General features: G+C 38.9%; 2 protein-coding genes across 2 annotated transcripts; both read right to left on the bottom strand.

Moving 5' to 3' along the window:
• Nucleotides 1–9,400: 9,400 nt before the first annotated feature.
• On the bottom strand, nt 9,401–11,288 carry LOC111798145. The gene is made up of 5 exons (XM_023681132.1): nt 10,701–11,288; nt 10,256–10,355; nt 10,043–10,172; nt 9,850–9,945; nt 9,401–9,737 (listed from the first exon to the last, which is right to left on the bottom strand). Exons 1-5 carry the CDS (start codon nt 11,062–11,064, stop codon nt 9,600–9,602), a joined length of 828 nt encoding a protein of 275 aa, XP_023536900.1. The 5' UTR covers nt 11,065–11,288; the 3' UTR covers nt 9,401–9,599.
• A 1,498-nt stretch (nt 11,289–12,786) lies between these two features.
• Nucleotides 12,787–15,986, bottom strand: LOC111798889 (26S proteasome non-ATPase regulatory subunit 11 homolog). The gene is made up of 2 exons (XM_023682235.1): nt 15,823–15,986; nt 12,787–14,334 (listed from the first exon to the last, which is right to left on the bottom strand). The coding sequence occupies exon 2, from the start codon at nt 14,309–14,311 to the stop codon at nt 13,043–13,045; it is 1,269 nt and encodes a 422-aa protein (XP_023538003.1). The 5' UTR covers nt 14,312–14,334; nt 15,823–15,986; the 3' UTR covers nt 12,787–13,042.
• Between the last annotated feature and the right edge of the window lie 4,704 nt (nt 15,987–20,690).

Raw genomic sequence — 20,690 nt, 5'->3', positions numbered from 1 at the left:
TTTCAACAAATTGGTAATAGAGTCGATGGCGAACATGATGGGACAAATGCCGCTACCACGATTGACGAAGACGAACTACGAGAATTGGAGCATCCAAATGAAAGCTCTTCTCGGATCTCAAGACGCAAGGGAGGTGGTCAAAGAAGGTTTCGAAGAATCGAAAGATACCACGAGTTATACGGCGGCGCAAAACAAGGCGCTAAAAGAATTACGATCAAAGGATAAGACAACATTATACATGTTGTTCCGGGCTGTTGACGAGTTGGGCTTTGAGAAGATTGCAAGGGCAACTATTTCAAAAGAAGTGTGAGACACTCTAGAAAAGGTGTTCAAAGGAACCGACCGAGTCAAGCAGGTGCGTCTTCTGACTCTACGTGGCGAGTTGGAGAGCATGAAGATGAAGGAGTTATAAAATGTATCTAACTACATTACACGCGTACAAACCGTGGCAAATCAGCTAAATCGAAACGGAGAAATGTTAGCAAAGTTTGCCAGTTCTCTCGAGGCACACCAGCAACGTAAGAAAAAGAAGGAGGAGACACTCGATCAAGCGCTTCAGACGAAGGCATCAATAAAGGATGAAAAAGTACTCTACACTCAAAATGTTCTAGGTAGAGGTCGTGGAAGCCGCGGGAATGGTCGAAGTGGTCAAGGCAACAGTTACGAAGAAAACTATAAGGAGAAGAGATAGTCGAGCCAAGCAAATTGACGTGGAAGAGGACGCAATCAAGGATGCGATCAAGGATATAATTCCAACGTCTAGTGTTACAAATGTCAAAAATATGGCCACTATGCAAATAGTTATAACTCCGACAAATGTAACAATTGTGGTAGAATGGGGCACGTTGCAAAAGCTTGTCGAGCTGGAAAAAGGGTGGAAGGAACAACCAAGCCATGGAAGATGTAACAGATGAAGGTCTTCTCTTGATGGCTCAAGATGAAGAGAACTTCAACAACGACACTCTGTGGTACCTCGACTCAGGAGCAAGCAACCATATGGGCGGTCACAAGCACCTATTCAAAGAAATGCAAAAGATTGAAGATGGTCATGTGTCATTTGGAGATGCGTCAAAGGTGGAGGTCAAAGGCCGAGGTGCGATACATTTCTTGCAAAAGGATGGTGTGATGGGGTCAATCCAAGATGTTTACTACGTACCAGGCCTCAAGACCAACATATTGAGTATGGGACAACTCACAGAGAAAGGTTACTCGATATTCCTAAAGGACCGCCTGCTACACCTGAAGGATAAGAAAGAGCGTTTGGTTGCTCGAGTCGAGATAGGAAGAAATCGGATGTACAAATTGAACTTAAGAAGCATATGAGAAAAGTGTTTGCGAGTCGACGTAGAAGACAAGGCATCACTGTGGTATTTCCGCTTTGGTCATCTACATCATGGCGACCTAAAGGAGTTAGCGAAGAAGAATATGGTACATGGGCTACCAAATATGGACTTTGAAAGTAAATTTTGTGAAGAATGCGTGCTCAACAAGCATGCGAGAACCTCAATTGAAAAGAAGGCTAAATTTTGGGCTAAACAACTTCTCGAGTTGATCCATACAGATACATATGATCAATTACCCCCGAGTTATTCCGTGGAAAGAGGTATTTCATTTCCTTTATCGATGATTACTCACGGAAAACTTGGGCTTACTTTCTGAAAGGAAAATCCGAGGCATTCGAGGTGTTCAAAAAGTTCAAAGTAATGGTGGAGAAGAAAACTGGTAGACACATCAAAGTTGTACGATCCGATGGAGGTGGCGAGTATACTTCGACGGCTTTCATGGAGTACTGCGAGGCGCAAGGCATAAGGTGATTTCTAACCGCACTGTACACCCCTCAACAAAATAGCGTAGCCGAGAGAAAGAACCGGACCATTCTCGACATGGTTCGGTTAATGCTCAAGAGCAAAAGCATGTCGAAGGAATTTTGGGCAGAAGCCGTGCAATGCGCCATCTACGTACAGAATCGATGTCCACATGCGAAGTTAGATGATCAAACACCACAAGAGGCTTGGAGAGGACAAAAGCCTACAATCTCTCATCTCAAAGTGTTCGGTAGTATGGCTTATGCTCACGTACCGGACCAACGAAGAACGAAGCTCGAAGGCAAAAGCAAAAAGTATATCTTTATTGGATATGATGAGAAGACAAAAGGATACAAACTACTTGACTCGATTAGCAAGATGTTGATAGTGAGTTGCGATGTGCGAGTAAATGAAGCAAGCAAATGGGACCGGAATAATTCGACGAAAGTCAATATCGAAGTAAGAGAATCATCAGTCGCTGCACCAACAAGTGCACCAACAGACTCAGAAATATCTGATGATGAAGATGAACCACGACAACCCAAAATGCGAAGTTTGCGAGATTTGTATGACTCAACAAATGAGGTACACCTTGTATGTCTTCTGGCAGATGCTGAAAATATCAGGTTTTGAATGCGACTGTGCGAAAGACGATGGCGATAGTCATGAGGTAGTGGAAACTGTTGGAAATGAGGTGATGCGCAGCGGATGTGGCGAAATCCTAATAGCGGAGATGAGAAAATCGAAGAAAGATAACCAACCGAATAACAGAGAGCCCGAGCGCGAAGAGAGAGAGCTCCAATGGCCGAAAAGGCAATTCGATGAAGAAAGAAAAAAGAGGATGAAAATGGAAGAAGAAAAGAAAGAGTTAGAAATAAAAGTTGAAAGGTTAGAGAAAGAAATGACTGAGTTGAGTGAGAGTTCTTCCTATCTCAAACAGGAGAAGGAAAAGAATGGGAAGGTAATCTCTGATCTAATGAAGAAAGTTGAAGAAGATGTAGAGAAAGAGAATGACTTGTTATTGGAGATTGAGGCTCTAGTGGACGAGCTAGTGAGGGAGGAGAAAGATATAAAGATGCTGACTCAACAGAGAGACTCACTCGACGTGAACCTGAATCAAATCCAACAAGAGACAGTGAACTTACGACCCACGATTGATTTACTCACTCATGATAAAGCCAAAATGGAGGAAGCAAAAATACTAGCTGTAAATGTTGTTGTGGACTTACAAAGGGAATTGAGTAAACTGAACAAAGTCATGATGTCTGAGTCAAGCGTGGCTAAGAACGGGAGAAATGAAGAGTTGGTGTCTCAGATGGGCTGTTCTCGAGAAGATCTAAATGAAGTCTCATCAGAGAAGGACAAACTTAGTTTGCCGCTCGAGGACAAGGAGAGGAAACTGAAGAAACCACGACTAAGCTCGAGAAACGAAAACAGCGCAGGTGGAATCGTTGAATAGAGCATTTAAGTTTATGGGGAAATTTTGTTGAGAATAAACTTAAATGAAAAAAGAAAAGAATGGTAGTTTTTTATTTTGTTAAATTTAGTAAGGCTTTTGAAATTTTAGTCGTAAAGAAGGAAAATGCAAAGAAAAAATATCACTCGAGGAAAGTGGGTTATGGGATAACTAATTTTAGATTTTAGAAACTCTATAAATTGATTCGTTTTCATTGTAAAATGCAAGAGGTAGAGAGTAAGAGCAAGAGAGAGAAAGCAAAGTGTAAAGTGTAATAGAAAAGAGCTTTTCAGAATTTCTTTTGTTCTCTTGTCTCTCCCCTCTCGACACCTCCTTCACAGCTACGTGAGAGTTATTTAAACAAGTTAGTTTCAGAGCGAGCGTTTATTTTCTACAAGTTGGTATCAAAGCGAATTTTATTTCAACAAGAACTTCATCTCGAATTTCATCATACTTCAGTTTATCAAATCCTCGTGAACTGTTGATCGCGGCAATAATAGTATCCCACGACTTGGGTAAAGATGACCTCAAAATTAATGCCTTACTTTCATCTTCAAAAATAATATACACCGAACTCAGTTGACTTGTAATCATATTGAATTCTTTTATATGACCAGCAACAGATCCACCTTCAGACATTTGTAGATTAAACAGTCTTCGTCAAATACACCTTGTTCATAGCCAACGGTTTCTTGTACATATTCGACAACGCCTTCAACAGATCTAATGCTGACTTCTCCTTGATAATATTGAATGCCACGTTTTTGGACAGCGTCAACCGGATCAACTTTAAGGCTTGACGATCCTTGAGCTTCCACTGCTCCGTGGTCATAGTATCCGGCTTCAACCCCAACAGGGGTTTGTGAATATCTTTTTGGTACAAATAATCTTCAATCTGCATCTTCCAGAAACAGAAATCGGATCCATCAAACTTTTCAATTCCAATCTTTGAACTTTCCATCTTCACAGATCGTGGTGAATTTCGCCTCGCTCTGATATCAATTGTTAGGATCGCTCAACAACACAGACACTCGATCAAGATGAACACAAAGAATAAGAGAGAGAAAATTCGAGGAATATTGACTAAAGGGTTTATTGATGACTTCATGTATGTACAACAAGAGAGAATACAAAGAATGAAGAAAAGTATGTTTTGAGAGCATTGCCTAATGGGGTATATATATGGTTTTAATTGGTGGTGGATATTGACTACATTTAAATGTTTTGGAGGGAGGAGAGCCAGGGTTCTGTTCGGCGAGGTGTAATGGTGGAGGAGAGGGTGGTTCTGGAGGAAGTTGGAGTGGCGGCGGGAAAATAGGGGATTGTGGGAGAAGGGTGTAGTGTGTGCTACGAATGCTACGAGGAAGAGAAGGGCGGAGAGAAGGAGGTGGCTAAGATCTCATGCGGTCATGTGTTCCACAAATCATGCATCCTAACCTGGTTTCAATGGAGCAATTCATGTCCTTTGTTAGAGCGAGCCAAATTATAACGTATTTTTAAGAATGATGCTCTAACAAAGGACATGAATTGCTCCATTGAAACCAGGTTAGGATGCATGATTTGTGGAACACATGACCACATGGGATCTTAGCCACCTCCTTCTCTCTTCCTATGTTAGCTCTGATACCATGTAAGAAATCACAACTCTCCACAATTGTATGATATTGTCCACTTTGAGCATAAGCTCTCATGGCTTTGCTTTGGGCTTCCCCAAAAGGCCTCATCAAAGATCTCTGGTTCTCCTTCATTAGTCAGCAACAGATAATGCAATGAAGGTGAATATCTATCTTGTGCTCTGACGGTTTTGGATGATCTCCTCAACACCTACTTAGGTGTCACTTGTTCCACGTCGGGTTCTTCAGCAACGGATTCAGGAGTTTCTTGAGCTTCTGCTGTAACATCACTGGGTGAATTTTTCTGCGACTCAAGCTCAACTCCCACTTGCTTCAGAGTTTATCTTCTCTTTGTCCTTGTACAAGATTTTTTCATCAACGGTTACGTTACAATGTCTTAGGATTTTTCTATTCTTGTCATCCCAAAACCTATACCCGAAAATGTCTAAGCCCGAAAATGTCTAAGCCATAGCCTATGAAGTAGCGCTTCACAGCCTTAGCATAACTTGTCTCTTTTCTCTGGATTGATGTGAACATATGCAGTACAACCAAAAGTTCTCAAGTGAGAGTACTTGAGTTCTTTTCTTGTCCATACTTCTTTGGCAATTTGAACTTCAAGGGTACTGATGGCCCTTTATTGATCAAATAAGCTGTTGTAGTCACAGCATCAGCTCAGAATGTCTTTGGTAGTCCAGAATAAATCCTCATGCTTCTTGCCCGCTCATTTAATGTTCTGTTCATTCTTTCTGCAACGCCATTTTGTCTTGTCTTACTAGGAACTGTCCTCATTAATCTAATTCACTTAGCTGAACAAAATGTTTTAAACTCTGACTTGTCGTACTCTCCTCCATTGTGGACCTCAGGAATTTGATTTTCAAGCCGGTCTGATTTTCAACTTCAGCTTTCCACTTCTTGAAAGTAGCAAACACATCTGACTTGTGTTTCAGGAAATAAACTCATACCTTCCTGCTGAAATCATCAATGAAGGTGACGTAAAACTTTGATCCGCCAAGTGATGAAATTGGAGATGGTCCCCAAACGTCTATATGGACCATTTCCAATCGTACTTTCTTTGGTTCTCTGACAGCCTTTGTAAAGCTAACTCGTTTCTATTTGCCCATAACGCAGCTCTCACAAAGGCCCATATCAACAGATTTTAGGTCTTCTAAAACTCCTCTCACAGCTAGCATCTTCATTCCTTTGATACCCATATGTCCAAGTCTATTGTACCATAGACTTGAATTGGATGCACTCTCAGCAACAACGCCATGTTCATAATCCCTGCAGTGGTATATAAGGTTCTAGATTTTGTGTCACGTGCTACCACCATGGCACCCTTCACAATCTTCCACGAACTCTTTCCAAACTCAGCTACAAAACCTGTGTTATCCAACTGAACAATAGAAATCAGATTCTTCTTGAGACCAGGAATATATGACATCCTTTAATGTTCATTGATTCCCTGCTGGAGTTTGTATACAGACATCTCTCTTTCCTTCAATCTCCAAGGTTTTGTTGTCGGTAAGATACACCTTCTCAAAATTTCCTGATTTGAAATTTTGAAACAATTTCTAATTTGGAGACGAATGAAACAATGCACCTGAGTCCAAAATCCAGGATTCAATCGGGTTGTCCACACAAAGGATTAGAGCATCCTCAGTATCTTCTGCTGAATGTATAGAATCATCGTCATCTTTAGATTTGTGATTATTTTATGCATCAAATACACCTTATTCATAGTCGATGATTTCTCGTACATATTCGACAGCCCTTCAACGGATCTGACGTTATCTTCTCCTTGATGATATTGAACGTCATGTTTTTGGACAGCGTCAATCGGATCAACCCTAAGGCCTGACGATCCTTGAGATTCTACTGCTCCGTGGCCATATTATCCAGCTTCACCCCCAACACGGGTTCATGAAGATCTTTCTGGTACAGATAATCTTCAATCTACATCTTCCAGAAACTGAAATTAGATCCATCAAACTTTTCAATTCTAATCTTTGAAATTTCCATCTCATAGATCGTAGTGAATTTTGCCTCGCTCTGTTAGGATCGCTCAACAACGCAGTCACTCGATCAAGATGAACACAAAGAATAGGAGAGAGAAAGTACAAGGAGGAATATTGGCTAAATGTTTTATTAATGACTTCAAGTATGTACAACCATAGAGAATACAGAGAATGAAGAAAAATAGATTTTGAGAGCACTGCCTGATCGGGTATATATATGGTTTCAATTTACTAAATATGGCTCCAAAGATTTAAACCTACGACATATAATCAAACAAATATATATCTATCAAATCTTTACCAAATATCAAACATATATATCTCTATGAGATCTCTACGAAATATATTCCAAATATATCTCTACCAAATCTAGGCATCAGGCTTCATATCCCAACAATCTCCCACTTGGAGATTGATCCAGTTAATCACAACAATCTCCCACTTAGAAACTGATCCAGTCAACCAAGAATTTCATTCTCAATTTGTACCATACCACTTGAGATTTTGCACAACCTTAATATTCTAACATCAACACAAAATGTTCGCTGGATTCCTTGCACCCTCTATCTTCTCCAAACACATCACCATCTTCCACTAACCTCCTAGTGAATAACCTCCTAGTGAAATGGTATCGCCTACTGTGTTTTGTCTTTGAATGATAGACCGGGTTCCTCCCCAACTGCATGACACTCTAACTATCTACCTGTAGAATCTTCTCGCGTTGTTTCTTGCCTAATTCTTCTAGATAGTCTGCCATCCATATCATCTCCTTTCTAGCTTCAGCTATTGCCACGTACTCAGCCTCAGCAGATGAAAGAGCAAAGCATTTATGAAACCTAGACATTCAACTCACTGTTGTTCCATCTATAGTGTAGATATATCCAGATGTGCTCTTGCCAGAGTCTACATCTCCACTCAGATCAGCATCCACAAAACCTTACAAAACTACTTTATCATTGCCATAACAAAGTGAAGTATTGGATGTACCTCTCAGATATCTCAGAAGCCACTTCCCAGCTTCTCAATGTTCTTTCCCTGGGTTTGCCATGTACTTGCTAACAACTCTCACTGCATGTGTTATATCAGGTCTAGTGCAAACAATAGCAACATCAAGCTCCCAACAGTAGAAGCGTACGGAACTGATGCCATGTGCTTACGTTCCTAAACTGCCTTGGGAGATTGCCCCTTTGAAAATTTAATACGATTTGTCAAAGGGGTATTCCTGGGTTTAGCATCATTCATCCTGAATTTGAACAACACCTTCTCAATGTACTACTCCTGAGATAGATTTAATGTGCTAGCAGATCTATCTCGAGAAATCCTCATCCCAATAATCTATTTCGCTACACCCAAATCTTTCATCTCAAATACTGAAGATATGTTTGCCTTCAGGTGGTTTATCTCCCTCGTACTAGATCCAGCAATGAGTATATCATCCACGTATAGGAGTAGAAACACATAAGAATCAATGTATTTCTTGAGATAACAACACTGATCATTTTCACTCCTATGGAAACCACTCTTGCACATGAAGGAGTCAAACTTCTTGTATCACTGTCTCGGTGCTTGTTTCAGTCCATACAAACTCTTATTGAACTTACACATCATGTGCTCCTTACCTGGAGCTGCAAACCCTTATGGTTGTTGCATATAGATCTCTTCATCTAGATCTTCATGTAAAAATGTTGTTTTTACATCCATTTGCTCAAGGTGCAAATTCTTCGCTGCAACAATACTCAGTAGAATTCGGATAGTAGTTAATTTCAAAACAGGAGAAAAGATCTTAGCATAATCAATGTTTTTCCTTTGTGAATATCCTTTAACTACTAATCGAGCCTTGAACCTCCTTTTGCCATCTGGTTCAGCTTTGATTCTAAACACCCATTTGTTCAACAGAGCTCTCTTTCTAGTAGGTAACTCAGTCAGCACCCACGTATTATTCTTTTCAAGTGAGCTCATCTCATCACCCATGGCTTGCTCCCACTTAGTTGAATCTTCTACTTGTAGGGTCTCATACCAATGGAGATAATATTCCTTGCTTATAAATTTCATCAACCACTTCATAGTATGTGATAAAGCGAATATTCATACATAGAACCTTCTCCAGCAAGTCCTTATCTCCATTTATGGGTCAATAACTAGACATCTACCGGTGAGAATCAAATAAAGTAGCAGAAACTGTGGAGGGCGGGAAGATTTGAGTTAATATATATATATATATTTTGTAACTAATAACACTAAACTAAAATTAATTAAACATTTAATTATGATGAATTAATATATTTATTTATTTATTTACTTCATTTTTGTGGATACAAAAAAATATATTTTGGGTGGTACTTTAGAATTTAGTCTCTATTATTTTAAAAACCCTCAAAGCAATTTCTAGAATCGACTATTTTTTATAACATTATAAAATTATAGAAACTATTTGTGAGAGAACAAAATTTAAACCGTTAAATTTTAATTTTCTACAAACCCGAGGTAAATGAAACGTAAATGAAACGTAAATGAAACGTAAATGATGAATGTCTTCCTCAATTTAGATCTTTATAATTTATCTTTGTATACACGATGTGGGGCTACTACATCATTAGAGAATCAATTTATATTACACCAAGAGAATATGTATACCATTTCCTTTTTCTGTATAATTTCCACTACCACTTTATGTCACAACTCTTCCATGTTTCCTGTCAATATTTGATGTTCATATCAACTCGTCCTGGTCTTCGAGAGATCGTTTACGAGCCTTCAGGTTGAGCTCGAGGCTCTGAGGCAGAGGAGGTGTCCTCCCTCTTCGGAACAGGACAGCAAGTGCCCTCATCTTCTTGCAAAGATCAAACACCTGAACCAATATAAACATACATATATTGAATCGCAATACGAGTAGGACGCTAAATGAATTCGGCGAAAACAATGGTGTTAGAAGAATTCGGGTGTGTGATTATATCTCTTACTGATGAGGCTTCAATCTCGAAAACACCTTCACAACCTTTGCCTCCACCTTGCAACAGGTCACAGTATCTTGCAGCTTCATTCTCATCTTCAAACACCTTCAAAAGAAGCAAAGTTTTTGAGTAATCAATCGTTATTGTTTACCAAAGATCATGAAGATGAGTTCAATGATAATGGAAACAAATGGGGACTTACAAGAACTCCCTCCCTGATGTCTTCAACAAGCATCTGAAATTTGATTCCTGTTTTGGACTGTTTTTTCTGATTCTCAGACCTCCATTTTCCACCTTTGGAAAACAATAATCCAAGCTCATTTTCTACTTCACTGATGAGCAAACAAATCCGTGAGTTTGGTAAGAACTGAATGTTGAGAAAACCAGAAACACAAAGTGAGTTATATATATATACCTCCTATTTCTCCGAGTTTTCATTGTGCATATTTGGTTCTCATTGTGTGTTAATACGTATACAGGTTTTGAACTTTCTCTCCACGGATTGGCTTCCAATACTGAGTGAAATGATGGAAGGATGGCTAAGTTAAATCATTGAAGAACATATACGAAGAGAAGCACAAAAATGAAGATCTATCCATAATTTGTAAAGCAGCTTCCAAGTCCAGAAGAACAGATGATAATGCTTGGAGAGTTATCTTGTTTAGATGTGTTTCATATTTCTATATATTTGGCAAAGTAGATTTCAATTAGGTTACCGATCAAAATTGAGAATCAAAGAACATTATCAGACCTTTTAAAACTTCATCACTAAATAGACAAAATCGTTCCTACAATCATAAGCACGGGAAGAAACTGCTGCTATCAAAGGACAATAATGAATTTGAATTTCTGTAAATTACCGTCATAACTGCTGCTATCAAACGTTTGATGGAGATGCCTCCTCATATCATAAGCACGGGAAGAAACTCGCTTGACGAACTCATCAGAAGTACCAGGAATACTGCCATCTAAGCTAAGTGCCCTCTCCATATCCACATCCTCGGTTCCATCCTCGCCATCGCTGTCTCCTTTGTTAGCGCCGCCACCGCTCACTCTACAGGAAATTTCTCGCAAATTTCTGGATCGAGGACCAAACAAAGCGCGAACACGAGGCATAGGGCAGCGGAGGTCGCCAAAAGAGGCGGCGATTCGACGCCGCCGGAAGAAGAGAGGTTGTCTGGAAGGGAGAACGAAGGAAGGCGAGACAGATGATAGGGAATCCATTGGAGGACCGGATTTGATCCTTTGTGTAAATTAGGTGAAAATGGAATCTGTAAGGGGGACGTGAATGGGAGAGTTGGTGGTGGCGCGATTGAAGGGGGAATTTGGTACGAGTTTATGTGCGTGGAAGGATGTCCAAGTTGAGAGCTGAGAGGAGGAGAAGGAGAAGAAGAGAAGGAGAAGAAGAGAAGGAGAAGTTGGTTTCGTGAAGTCCATGAGAACTGGAGAGATATTTTTTTATAACGGAGGCTGTGGTTAGACACCTGGACCCCCCAGACGCGCTCACACTCCAACACTCAAAATGTTCTTTTTCTTTTGGGGCTAAATTATACATACATACATATGTATACATATACATATACATACATATATATATATATATATATATATATATATATATATATATATATATATATATATGTATGTTTTTTTTTTTCCAAAAGCTGCACTATTACATTTGAATCACTACCCTATAATAGAAATTCGTTAAAATATTAGATAAAAAATTGATGTGTTGATTTATCATTGTCATGGTTGTCTAAGGCGTGTTGTCTGTGGCTGCATGTCGAATGTCCCGTTCATGCTTGTCTAAGACGTGTTGTTCATGGCTGCATGCCCATTCCAAACTCTTTTTACTTGTTTTCGTGTATAGGTATGTATTTACTATTCATGTCGTGTTAATATAGGGGTGTATGATCGTTCACCAAAATCATATCTATACATGGTAGGACTAAAGTGTCCTAAGGTGTCCCAAAATTTACCATAAGGATGTGACATTCTTCCTACTTGACTTATATGCTATCAAAATTATGGTTTTTGCTTATTTATTTGCTTTTAGCCTATAACATTGCTTTCTGACGGCTCATGTTTTCTAAAACACTTTCTTTCAAATGTGACCGAGACTGATCGGTTTGGCTCTTTTTGAATTTCTTGGCTCATGTTTTCAAAACCACTCTCTCAAATGTGATCGAGACTGATCGGTTGGTAGAGATCTAAGATCAGTTGCTCTACCTAAGTGAAGTTCCTAATGAAATGGGACTTTTGGAGTCTCGCATGGACAAAATTGACGCTAAAGCTAACATGATCGATGAAACGATAGCCTATCTTGGGACAATGTCAATCCGCAAATTAATGGTTAGGGTCGAGACCTTAGAATACAAAACCACAACTGTTGGTAGCTTCCCACATGAGGATAGCTCATTGGGCTCTGTTTTCCAGATGAAAGAACATATCAAAGATCTAGACAATGCCCAAGAAACGATCATTCAAATGGTTCAAATGGTTTCGAAAATGTATGAGGACTTAAGCGCCGCCCTTGGAGTAGTCAGTTCTCGAACAGTGGAGAACCAAACTCCAACTAAAGTGCGATCCAATTTAATAAGGTGAAGGTCCTCGAGTCGAGCCTAAGAGCTATGGACTATAGGGTAAAGGAGTATTGTCACCAATTGTACTTAATGAACTATCATTCTAACCGAAGAATTATGAGATCGATTTTATTAAGAATTAAAATAAAACATGTGGATGAGCATAAAATATACCTTATACCTTTGTAGATATCGTGGTTGGCATATTTCTTCATTGTGTTTCATTGGCATGAAAAAGGAAAGTGGCAGCAAAGTCATATAATACATTCATACCCTTTTCATCATATAACTAGAAGAATTCAGTTGGTACTTTCAAGTTTCACCCAAAGGAAATCACTGCAGATCATCACAGAATGTAACCTGAAGATAAAATCTGTACCCATGTCCGTAAGAATTGGAAAACAGACACACAAGTTACACACAGTGCTCTAAGTTCATTTCAACTTTTATAATGAGCCTGAACGGTCTTTCTCCAAACAAATCTGCACCTAAAACTTCAAACTAAATTTCTTTTAAATCACAACATCAAAGTTCATTGGAATCATTCAAGAGTAAAGCAAACGAGCCATGAAAACAACAGAGCATGATCATATCGGGTCAGTTCGATTCCGATAACCTTATGCCATTATCTTTGCTGACCTAACATAGAGGCTGTCCACAACCTTGCCAATGTTGGAAATGGTTTCCAGTGTAGCTGGATATATAGCGTCGGTCTTTGGGTCGTCGAAAATGATTAGGCATCCAGCACCTTGGTCTAAAGTGCCTGCAAATTTCTTGTCAAGAATCATCTGAGACAACTTCTTTTCAACATGATCCACTGGCAGTTCAATCAGCTCCGCAATGTGAGCAATCTCAACTCTTGAGAATGGTTCAATCAACCTGCACAGATTTTGCTCCAACAGAGTGTCGTAGAGAGAAGAGAGATGTCGGTGGACAATAGGATCTTCCTCTAGTTGAGCCTTAAAATCTCTTAGTGCTGTCTCGAAAAGCTTTAACGATCGTTTGGAATGTGCATCAGCTACAGCTTTCATGGCATCCAGCTCAACCCCCACGTATTGTAGACCTGCTTTCGATGATATTATTCCTGCCACGTCATCCGCCTGGCTAACCATTATTTTGCACAGCAACATATATTTGAGGCTAAATACAGCACGGGGATCTTCAAGAGCATTGAAGGCTTCAAAAGCTTCAAAGAAATAACTGTAAGCAGTTTTGTAATCCTTCTCTTCCGCATGGAGGATGCCACTCTGCAAGTCAATAGTGCCCTGTTGTGCTGGAGGCACGTATATGGCATTAGCAGCTGTTCTTGCAGCAGTAAGTGCAGCCTTCGCTTTAGGGAGGTTCCTCAGGGAAAAGTGAAGCTTGCTCTCCAATAAATCTATGTCTACAAGGAGAAGCTTATCGTCCAGTCTTCTAACTTCCTTGATTAATCCAGCCAGGAGATTTAAGGCTTCAGAGTACTCCTTATTTTCCATCAAAAGAGCTGCAAGCCTGGCTTCAACCCGTTGCCTAAGGAAAGTTCGCTTCTCAGCGCGTGTCCACTGCACCATTTCCTTGCATAGGGAAATCTGAAGATCAGATGTATCTGGTATTTTAGCCACTGCATCAATGATTCCTCTCACAATTTTTGCTGTTTTTGCTTTCGGAATCAAGTTGAAGAAAGGCCTTAGTTGAGTCAAAAGATTCCGAAGATCCTCTGCACGATTCTCTTGTCTGAGAAGATCTGATAAGTTTGTTATAGCCTGTTCTTTTATACGTAGCGCCTCAGGGGAAGATGAAGGGTTTTCAAGAATACGGTAAAGGATTGAGATTGATTCTGACGGATTCTTAGCTTCTAAAGCCTCAGCAATTGAATCAGTAGTGGCAGGTAGGTAAGATGTCGACATAGTTACAGAGTCGAAACCAAGTTCTGCAAAAGCAAGTCATTGAACACCATGAAATTTTTATTTACACAGTAAAAACAAAACAAATGAAAGCAATGACCCTATTAGTCTGCTACATACATTCTATCTCAGATTAAATCAATATTTCTTTCAAATGTGGAGAAAATAATTAGAAAGCAATAGAAACACAAAGCTTCCAAGTCCCTCTATACGAGAATCTTGGTTCCTTATCTCAATCCTGCATCCACTTCCCATATAATATAATATGATATTTTGAAAGAGACCAAGCAGTAAAATAGAAAATTTATTTATATATAAATTCATTGATGTATGAATTCCAAGCGAAGGGCAACAAGTGAACGTGGTTTTGTGATTCTTCAGTAGCCCTGCATAATGAGCACCGACTTGGTGATATAGCCAAATAAGGCATACACCTCTGTAGGATATCCATAGTATTAATGGCTTGGTGAGAAAAAAAAATTAATCTTCGTGGAATAATTTCCTTTCCAAATACCTCTCTCGTCAAAGAAGTCTCCAAAAGGTTAAAGGATTCTCCCATATCCGAATAAAAAGATTTAATTGAAAAGGTCCCATTTGTGTTTGGAAACCATATCCATGTATCATCCACTTATACTAGGGCAATCGGTGCAAGATCAAGGCTGAGATTAGTCCATTCTATGGCTTCAGTATCCTTCAAATTTCTCCCAATCTTTAAATCCCAGAAGCTTTTTTACTGGGTTCCAGACCACTTATACAGTAGCCTCCCAGTAGTGGATGAGACAATAAAGAAAGGGAAATTGAGAGGCAAACTGAGAGTTGGACACCCAAGGGTCGGTCCAGAAAAGAGTTGTGGCTCCGTCTCCCAATTAGTGGGAAATCCTATTGGTGATAAGATCTTGATGCTTGACAATGGACTTCCAAGGGCCTTTTGCAGAAGACAAAGAGGCCCAATTCAAGTAATTTGTCGAACCATACTTTTCCTTAACGAGTTTCCTCCAGTACCGATTTGGAAAACGAAAATTTCAACAAACAAACCAGTAAAGTAAGCCTCACAAGTTATAACCTGAACGAAAAGAGGCTAGCAGATAAAAACGCAAAAGAAAAAAAAAAGGTTGAGAATAACGAAAAACGAGCAAACTAATTTGAGACTACACAACCCTAAAGAACACAATAACGCTTCTGCATCCGATTTGAATCCCATAATTAGGTTTTAAAACTCCGATAGCATCAATTTCTAAAAGCTGAAAGTTCAAATGCAGGTTTCTCATCTTTACATACACCATTACTAACGCTTCGTGACTATTTCCGAAGTAAGAACGACAAATAGAAATTGAAGTAAGGTGGAAGACTTCCGAATTTCAATTTCACGATTGGAACTACCAAATATAGCTCAAATCGCAGTTCAGAAGCAAAATTATGAACTATGGGCGAACTAAGTGGCGTAGTAGACGAGAAAACAAATCGAAAACGATAAATGTATAAGAATAAATAGCAAAGAGGAGAGGAAAAGAAACCTGGAGTATGGTAGGAAGCAGAGATGGTGAAGCGCCCAGAGAGAATAGAAGACGCAGGATCGAGATCGGGGAGGCCGAAAGGAAGAAATGAAAATGAAAAGGGCCGAATGAATGATAATCGGGTTCGTTTGTGTTCTTTCTTGGGGATGCGGCAAAGTTCCCCGGCCGAGTCTATTTTCTATCCGAAAATTGCTCCTTTTTTATTTATTTATTTTGTTAAATTACTATTACAAAATAATAATAATATATATATATATATTATTTTTTTTTTGTCGCGGTACCGGCTTGAGTATAGATAGGTGCCAACAATGATCCAAGATTTAGTCGGTTAACTTACTTACGGTAAGAGTGAGTGTTGCACCAAAGTTCCAAATTAGTGTGATTGTGACTCTTTGTATTAGAGTCAAGTCGGCTCCCAAAATTAGAATTAACGAACACATTTGCTGCACAGTAGTTAAACAAGTTCTATATGGACCAGTTGATTGAGAATCGAAGAGAAAAATACTCGACCTACTGTAAGTCTCTGATAATTTCGACTTGTGGAAACTCACATGGATGAGATTGTTGCCAAATGCGATAAGATTAACACAGTAGCAGGTCACCTTGATTAGATACCCGTCCATGAATTAATGTGGAGGGTTGAGACCTTAGAAGACAAATCCACATGAGTTGGTAGGTTCGAGCGTGGAGATAGCTTAACGGGCTCTATTACTGAGATGGAGGAGCGTATTGAATGTTTAGACAACTCCCAAAAGGTAGTTGTACAAATGGTCGATGTAAAACCTGCCCTTGATATGGTTAGAGATAAAGTGGTAGATTTGAGTATCCGACTAAACCTCGTCACGAGAGCGGTGGGGAACCAAATCTCAACAAGGGGGTGCAGTCTAGTTTAGGGTTCGAGATGCCAAGGCTATAGAGAGTTTTTATCTTTAACCTTGAACAATATTTTCGAGCTACAAATATCATGACAAAAGAAGCGAAAGTCATGTTAGCAGCTTTGCATCTAATTGACGATGCAAAGCTGTGGTGGAGATCTCAATACATGGACATTCAGGACGGTGATGTATCGTAGATACTTCGGAGAGATTAAAGCAAGAACTTCATTCATAGTTCTGTCTAAAGAATGTTAAGATATTGAATATATGTCTGAAAACACGATCTTTTGTTTTGTCAAAGGTTTAAAGTTATAGGCAAAGTCCAAACTATATGAATAACGAGTTCAAGACATTTATACTATCTATGTTGCAGCATAACAGTAGTTCGACTTTAGTAACGAGTCATCACAAAATGTGAGGAGTCGGACTTCTTCAAGCCTTCCGAGAAAGATTTGAAACAAATTTATAAGCTAAAGATGAGATGGTAAGAGTTGAAACGCTGCACTTGAAAAGCATTGAAAAGCCCAACATCGGAGCCCTAAAGTTTTGCTACATTATATACATCGAGGCCTAGATTAATCATAGATCGATTAAAAGCATTATGGTCGACTATGAACCACCCACAACTTTATGACAAAGACGTAAGTGAAATGCTTGAGCATACTCGGGAATTGAGATACAAAGAAAATGAAAGTCGTCAGTTCAACCGTCCTACCTATGTGAAAAATTGCAAAGAAAACTTCGACTAAGCTGGAAACTTGGGGTGGATATACCAATATCATGATCGTCGAGATAGATGAGTTCGACATTGTGTTAGGGACGGATTTCTATTTCGAAAACAAAGTCATTCACATACCCCTAACAAAAGACTTAGTAGGTACGAGATTCAACTCCACCATTATTCAGACTAATACCCAACGGGCAAAAGGGATGAAGATGATGTCAGCAATTCAATTGAAATGGGGTCTCGCCCCGGGCGAACTCACTTTCATCTCTCTTTTCGTAATTGAAGATGAAAACATGAGTGAACTAATAACAATAGAGATCCAGCCATTGTTAGAAAATACTGCAACGTAAAGTCGAAAAGCTTGATTAGGAGATGCAACTAGTTATCAATTATTCATACCCGGATTATATGTTATTAATATCGTTGTTGTTCCTAATTACTTGTTAGCTTATAACATTGACGTTTTCCAAAACCTTCTCCGACCCATTTTTTAAAACTATTTTTTTAAGAGCGGGCCCAGATGCTTTTGTATAGGACGTTTGTGCCAACAATGACCCAAATTTTAGTTGGTTGACTTACTCAAGAGCGAGAGTGAATGTTGTACAATTACATCGTGAGTTTCAAAGGAGTACAATTGTGACATCTGGTATGAAGTATGGAAGAGCACGACCTAAATTTCGAGCTACTCAAAGCATGAATTGTGACATAGGTTGACTCGACAGGAATAAAAACTCGACTCGAGATTTTAAAACTGAAAACCATACATACACATATATATTCACAATATACAAAATACATTTTAACTTTAATACATCAAGGGAATATTACACAAAAATAAGACCAAGACAAAAGACACAAACTCGGTGATGACTCTTGAACCTAGGTTGTCTCTCTATGGTCAAGACAAAAGACACAAACTCGGTGATGACTCTCGAACCTAGGTTGTCTCTCTAGGTTGTCTCTCTATGGTCACATGCTTCAAATCGTTTTTGTCCTCGACCAACATCTAGTATTTACCTGAAAAACAATAAAAACTAGAGTGAATATAAAATAGCTAGTAAGAAGCCTACTTGTAAGCTCTTGATTATGTATATGGACGATGCTAAGTTACCACACTCTATACCTAACCGTAAGACATAAAACATAGGGTTCTATTCTGAGGACCTAGGTCTTGACATTCTAAGTTCTCGATTCTGAGTTCTAAGAACATGATAAATCTTTTGCCTAGCCTTGGTTTATGCACTCGTATGGTCCCATGCCTAGTACGGGTTTAAAGAGAGTGGATCCCAATGGGTTGTCTACTTCCTTTTCCACAAACAATAAAACGAGTCTTGATTCTAAACCTATGCCTAAAATTCAAACTAGGATTCTAAATTCGGATTCGACCCATAGTGGCTCTGACATTCTCCTCCGTCCCTACGAAATTTGAACAGTATATCCCACCCAAGTGAGAAAAACATGAGATTATGATGTATCACGTAAATGGTAACTCTAAGATGACTTAGGGCAAAACGCAAGTTTAGGTAGAGCGGTACCTAGTCAACTGGAAGTCGTATTAGGCTTACGGTCGTGATTGTGCAGTTTCTAAGATCCAACCTACTTGGCTTGATTACAGTCTTAGAGTGCAGAGTATTTGGGTTTATAGTTATGACTCCAAGAGTATGTAATAAAAAAGCTAGGTTATAACCTAAGTAAACAACATCATGCGTATTTCATTTATAACATCATAATTAGATGTCATATATTAAATCAAGCCAATCAGAGTTCATTAAAGCTACAAAACATCATAACGGGCGTAGCAGGGACATTTTTATCATTCGTACCCTTATTGTTAGTTTATGTCCTAATCATGTTCCTATGACCTTCGAGCTCAGCATGCATCATTAATTCATATTATTAAGTCACAATTTAAAATTTCTTGCACAACGAATATCATTTAGTGGGTTAACTTCTTTTTAAGGCATTTTCCAAGTGATGCTTACTTGCTTGGTCGTGTTTGGTAGGTCCTTTATTGAGTTAGCTTTCTAGAAAGGTTAGAATTTCTATAAGAATTAGTCAATAAGGGGAGTATTTGGCTTAAAACTAAGAGTGAGCCAGAAAAATAAGTTGGGGTCAGTTCAAAGACGTGCATGGTCCTTATCTCAGTTCAAAGATGTGCACGGTCAGTTTAAAGACATGCATGGTCCAAACTTCAAGCCTCACCATCCATAAAGGTGTAGGACGACTCCTTCTATTCCAAGCGTTTCACAGCCCTCGACTCCTTCTACAACCTTGTGGGTAATGTTATTTTGAACATGTAGGAATAAGTTTTAGGAAAATTGGTCGAGTGTAGCTCCGAAATTTGCCTAAAAATAATGAGTTAAAAAGCCAGAAACTTCCTCTGCCTCATTCTAGAGATTCAATGGTTCTTTACTCCAATTAAGCACATGGGATTGAAGCCTTTGACTCTCTCTTTAAAAGCTCGAGCTCCACCACCTTAGACTTATCCAATAGGTCCTAGAATCTTCATCTCAAACTCGAGGTCAGAAACACGATCTTTCCCAACTCCAGACACACCAACTTAGGTCACTCCAATCAATCTTAGTCATTGGATGAGAGTGTGACAATCTCATATAGGACAAGGTACAATTTGGGACGACATGGGTCATTGGATCTCCAAAATTTTTGGGAAGAAAAATTTAAGAGGCAAATCTCCATGAAATCAAAGGTTTTCGGGGCTACTTTTCCAATATTTTGATTTTTAGGGATATTTCTGCAGTTTTGACTTCAAGACTATTTTTCCAATCCATCTTTAGGGCTCTTTGTCCAAATTCCTACTTCCAAAGACATTTTTTTTGCCATATATAAAATTTTCCTTCTTATTTTATCCTTTCAAATAATTAATTAAAAAAATACAATAATTTTATTGAAAATGGTAAAAATTACATTTTTACCATTTGATTTTAATTTCTTAGGGTCGTTGCAAGTACGGTAAATCTTAATCTAATTAAGGTGTCTATCTAGTAGAAAGAAAAGTAAAAGTTGTGGATGTTATGGAGGATTATACGAGAACGCCATAGATGGAAAATATTTTTGAAATAGGTCATTAAAGTGGAATTTCCGAAAACCTTGAACCCGAAATCGGGAATCTAGCCGAGAAGGTGAAGATCATAAAATTGAGAAGAAACCTTCAACTCGGTAATTCCAAAAGCAAAGTGATGAAAAACATAATAGTAAATAAGGTCGTAAATAAAAAAAAAAAAAAAAATCTCATCCTCTACCCGGAT

The sequence above is a fragment of the Cucurbita pepo genome, chromosome LG07 (genome assembly GCF_002806865.2).
Source record: "Cucurbita pepo subsp. pepo cultivar mu-cu-16 chromosome LG07, ASM280686v2, whole genome shotgun sequence".
NCBI classification, from domain to species: domain Eukaryota; kingdom Viridiplantae; phylum Streptophyta; class Magnoliopsida; order Cucurbitales; family Cucurbitaceae; genus Cucurbita; species Cucurbita pepo.
The sequence above is the reverse complement of the archived record's forward strand: the minus strand, read 5'-3'. Positions and strand labels throughout refer to the sequence as shown.

Excerpts from the sequence above, each read along its gene's own strand:
- LOC111798145 (XM_023681132.1), bottom strand. The coding sequence starts at position 11,064 with ATGGATTCCCTATCATCTGTCTCGCCTTCCTTCGTTCTCCCTTCCAGA. Across the intron at positions 10,173-10,255 it reads AAAACTCGGAGAAATAGGAG|TGAAGTAGAAAATGAGCTTG; the intron begins GTATATATATAT and ends TTTGCTCATCAG. Across the intron at positions 9,738-9,849 it reads TCGAGATTGAAGCCTCATCA|GTGTTTGATCTTTGCAAGAA; the intron begins GTAAGAGATATA and ends ATATTGGTTCAG.
- LOC111798889 (XM_023682235.1), bottom strand. The coding sequence starts at position 14,311 with ATGTCGACATCTTACCTACCTGCCACTACTGATTCAATTGCTGAGGCT.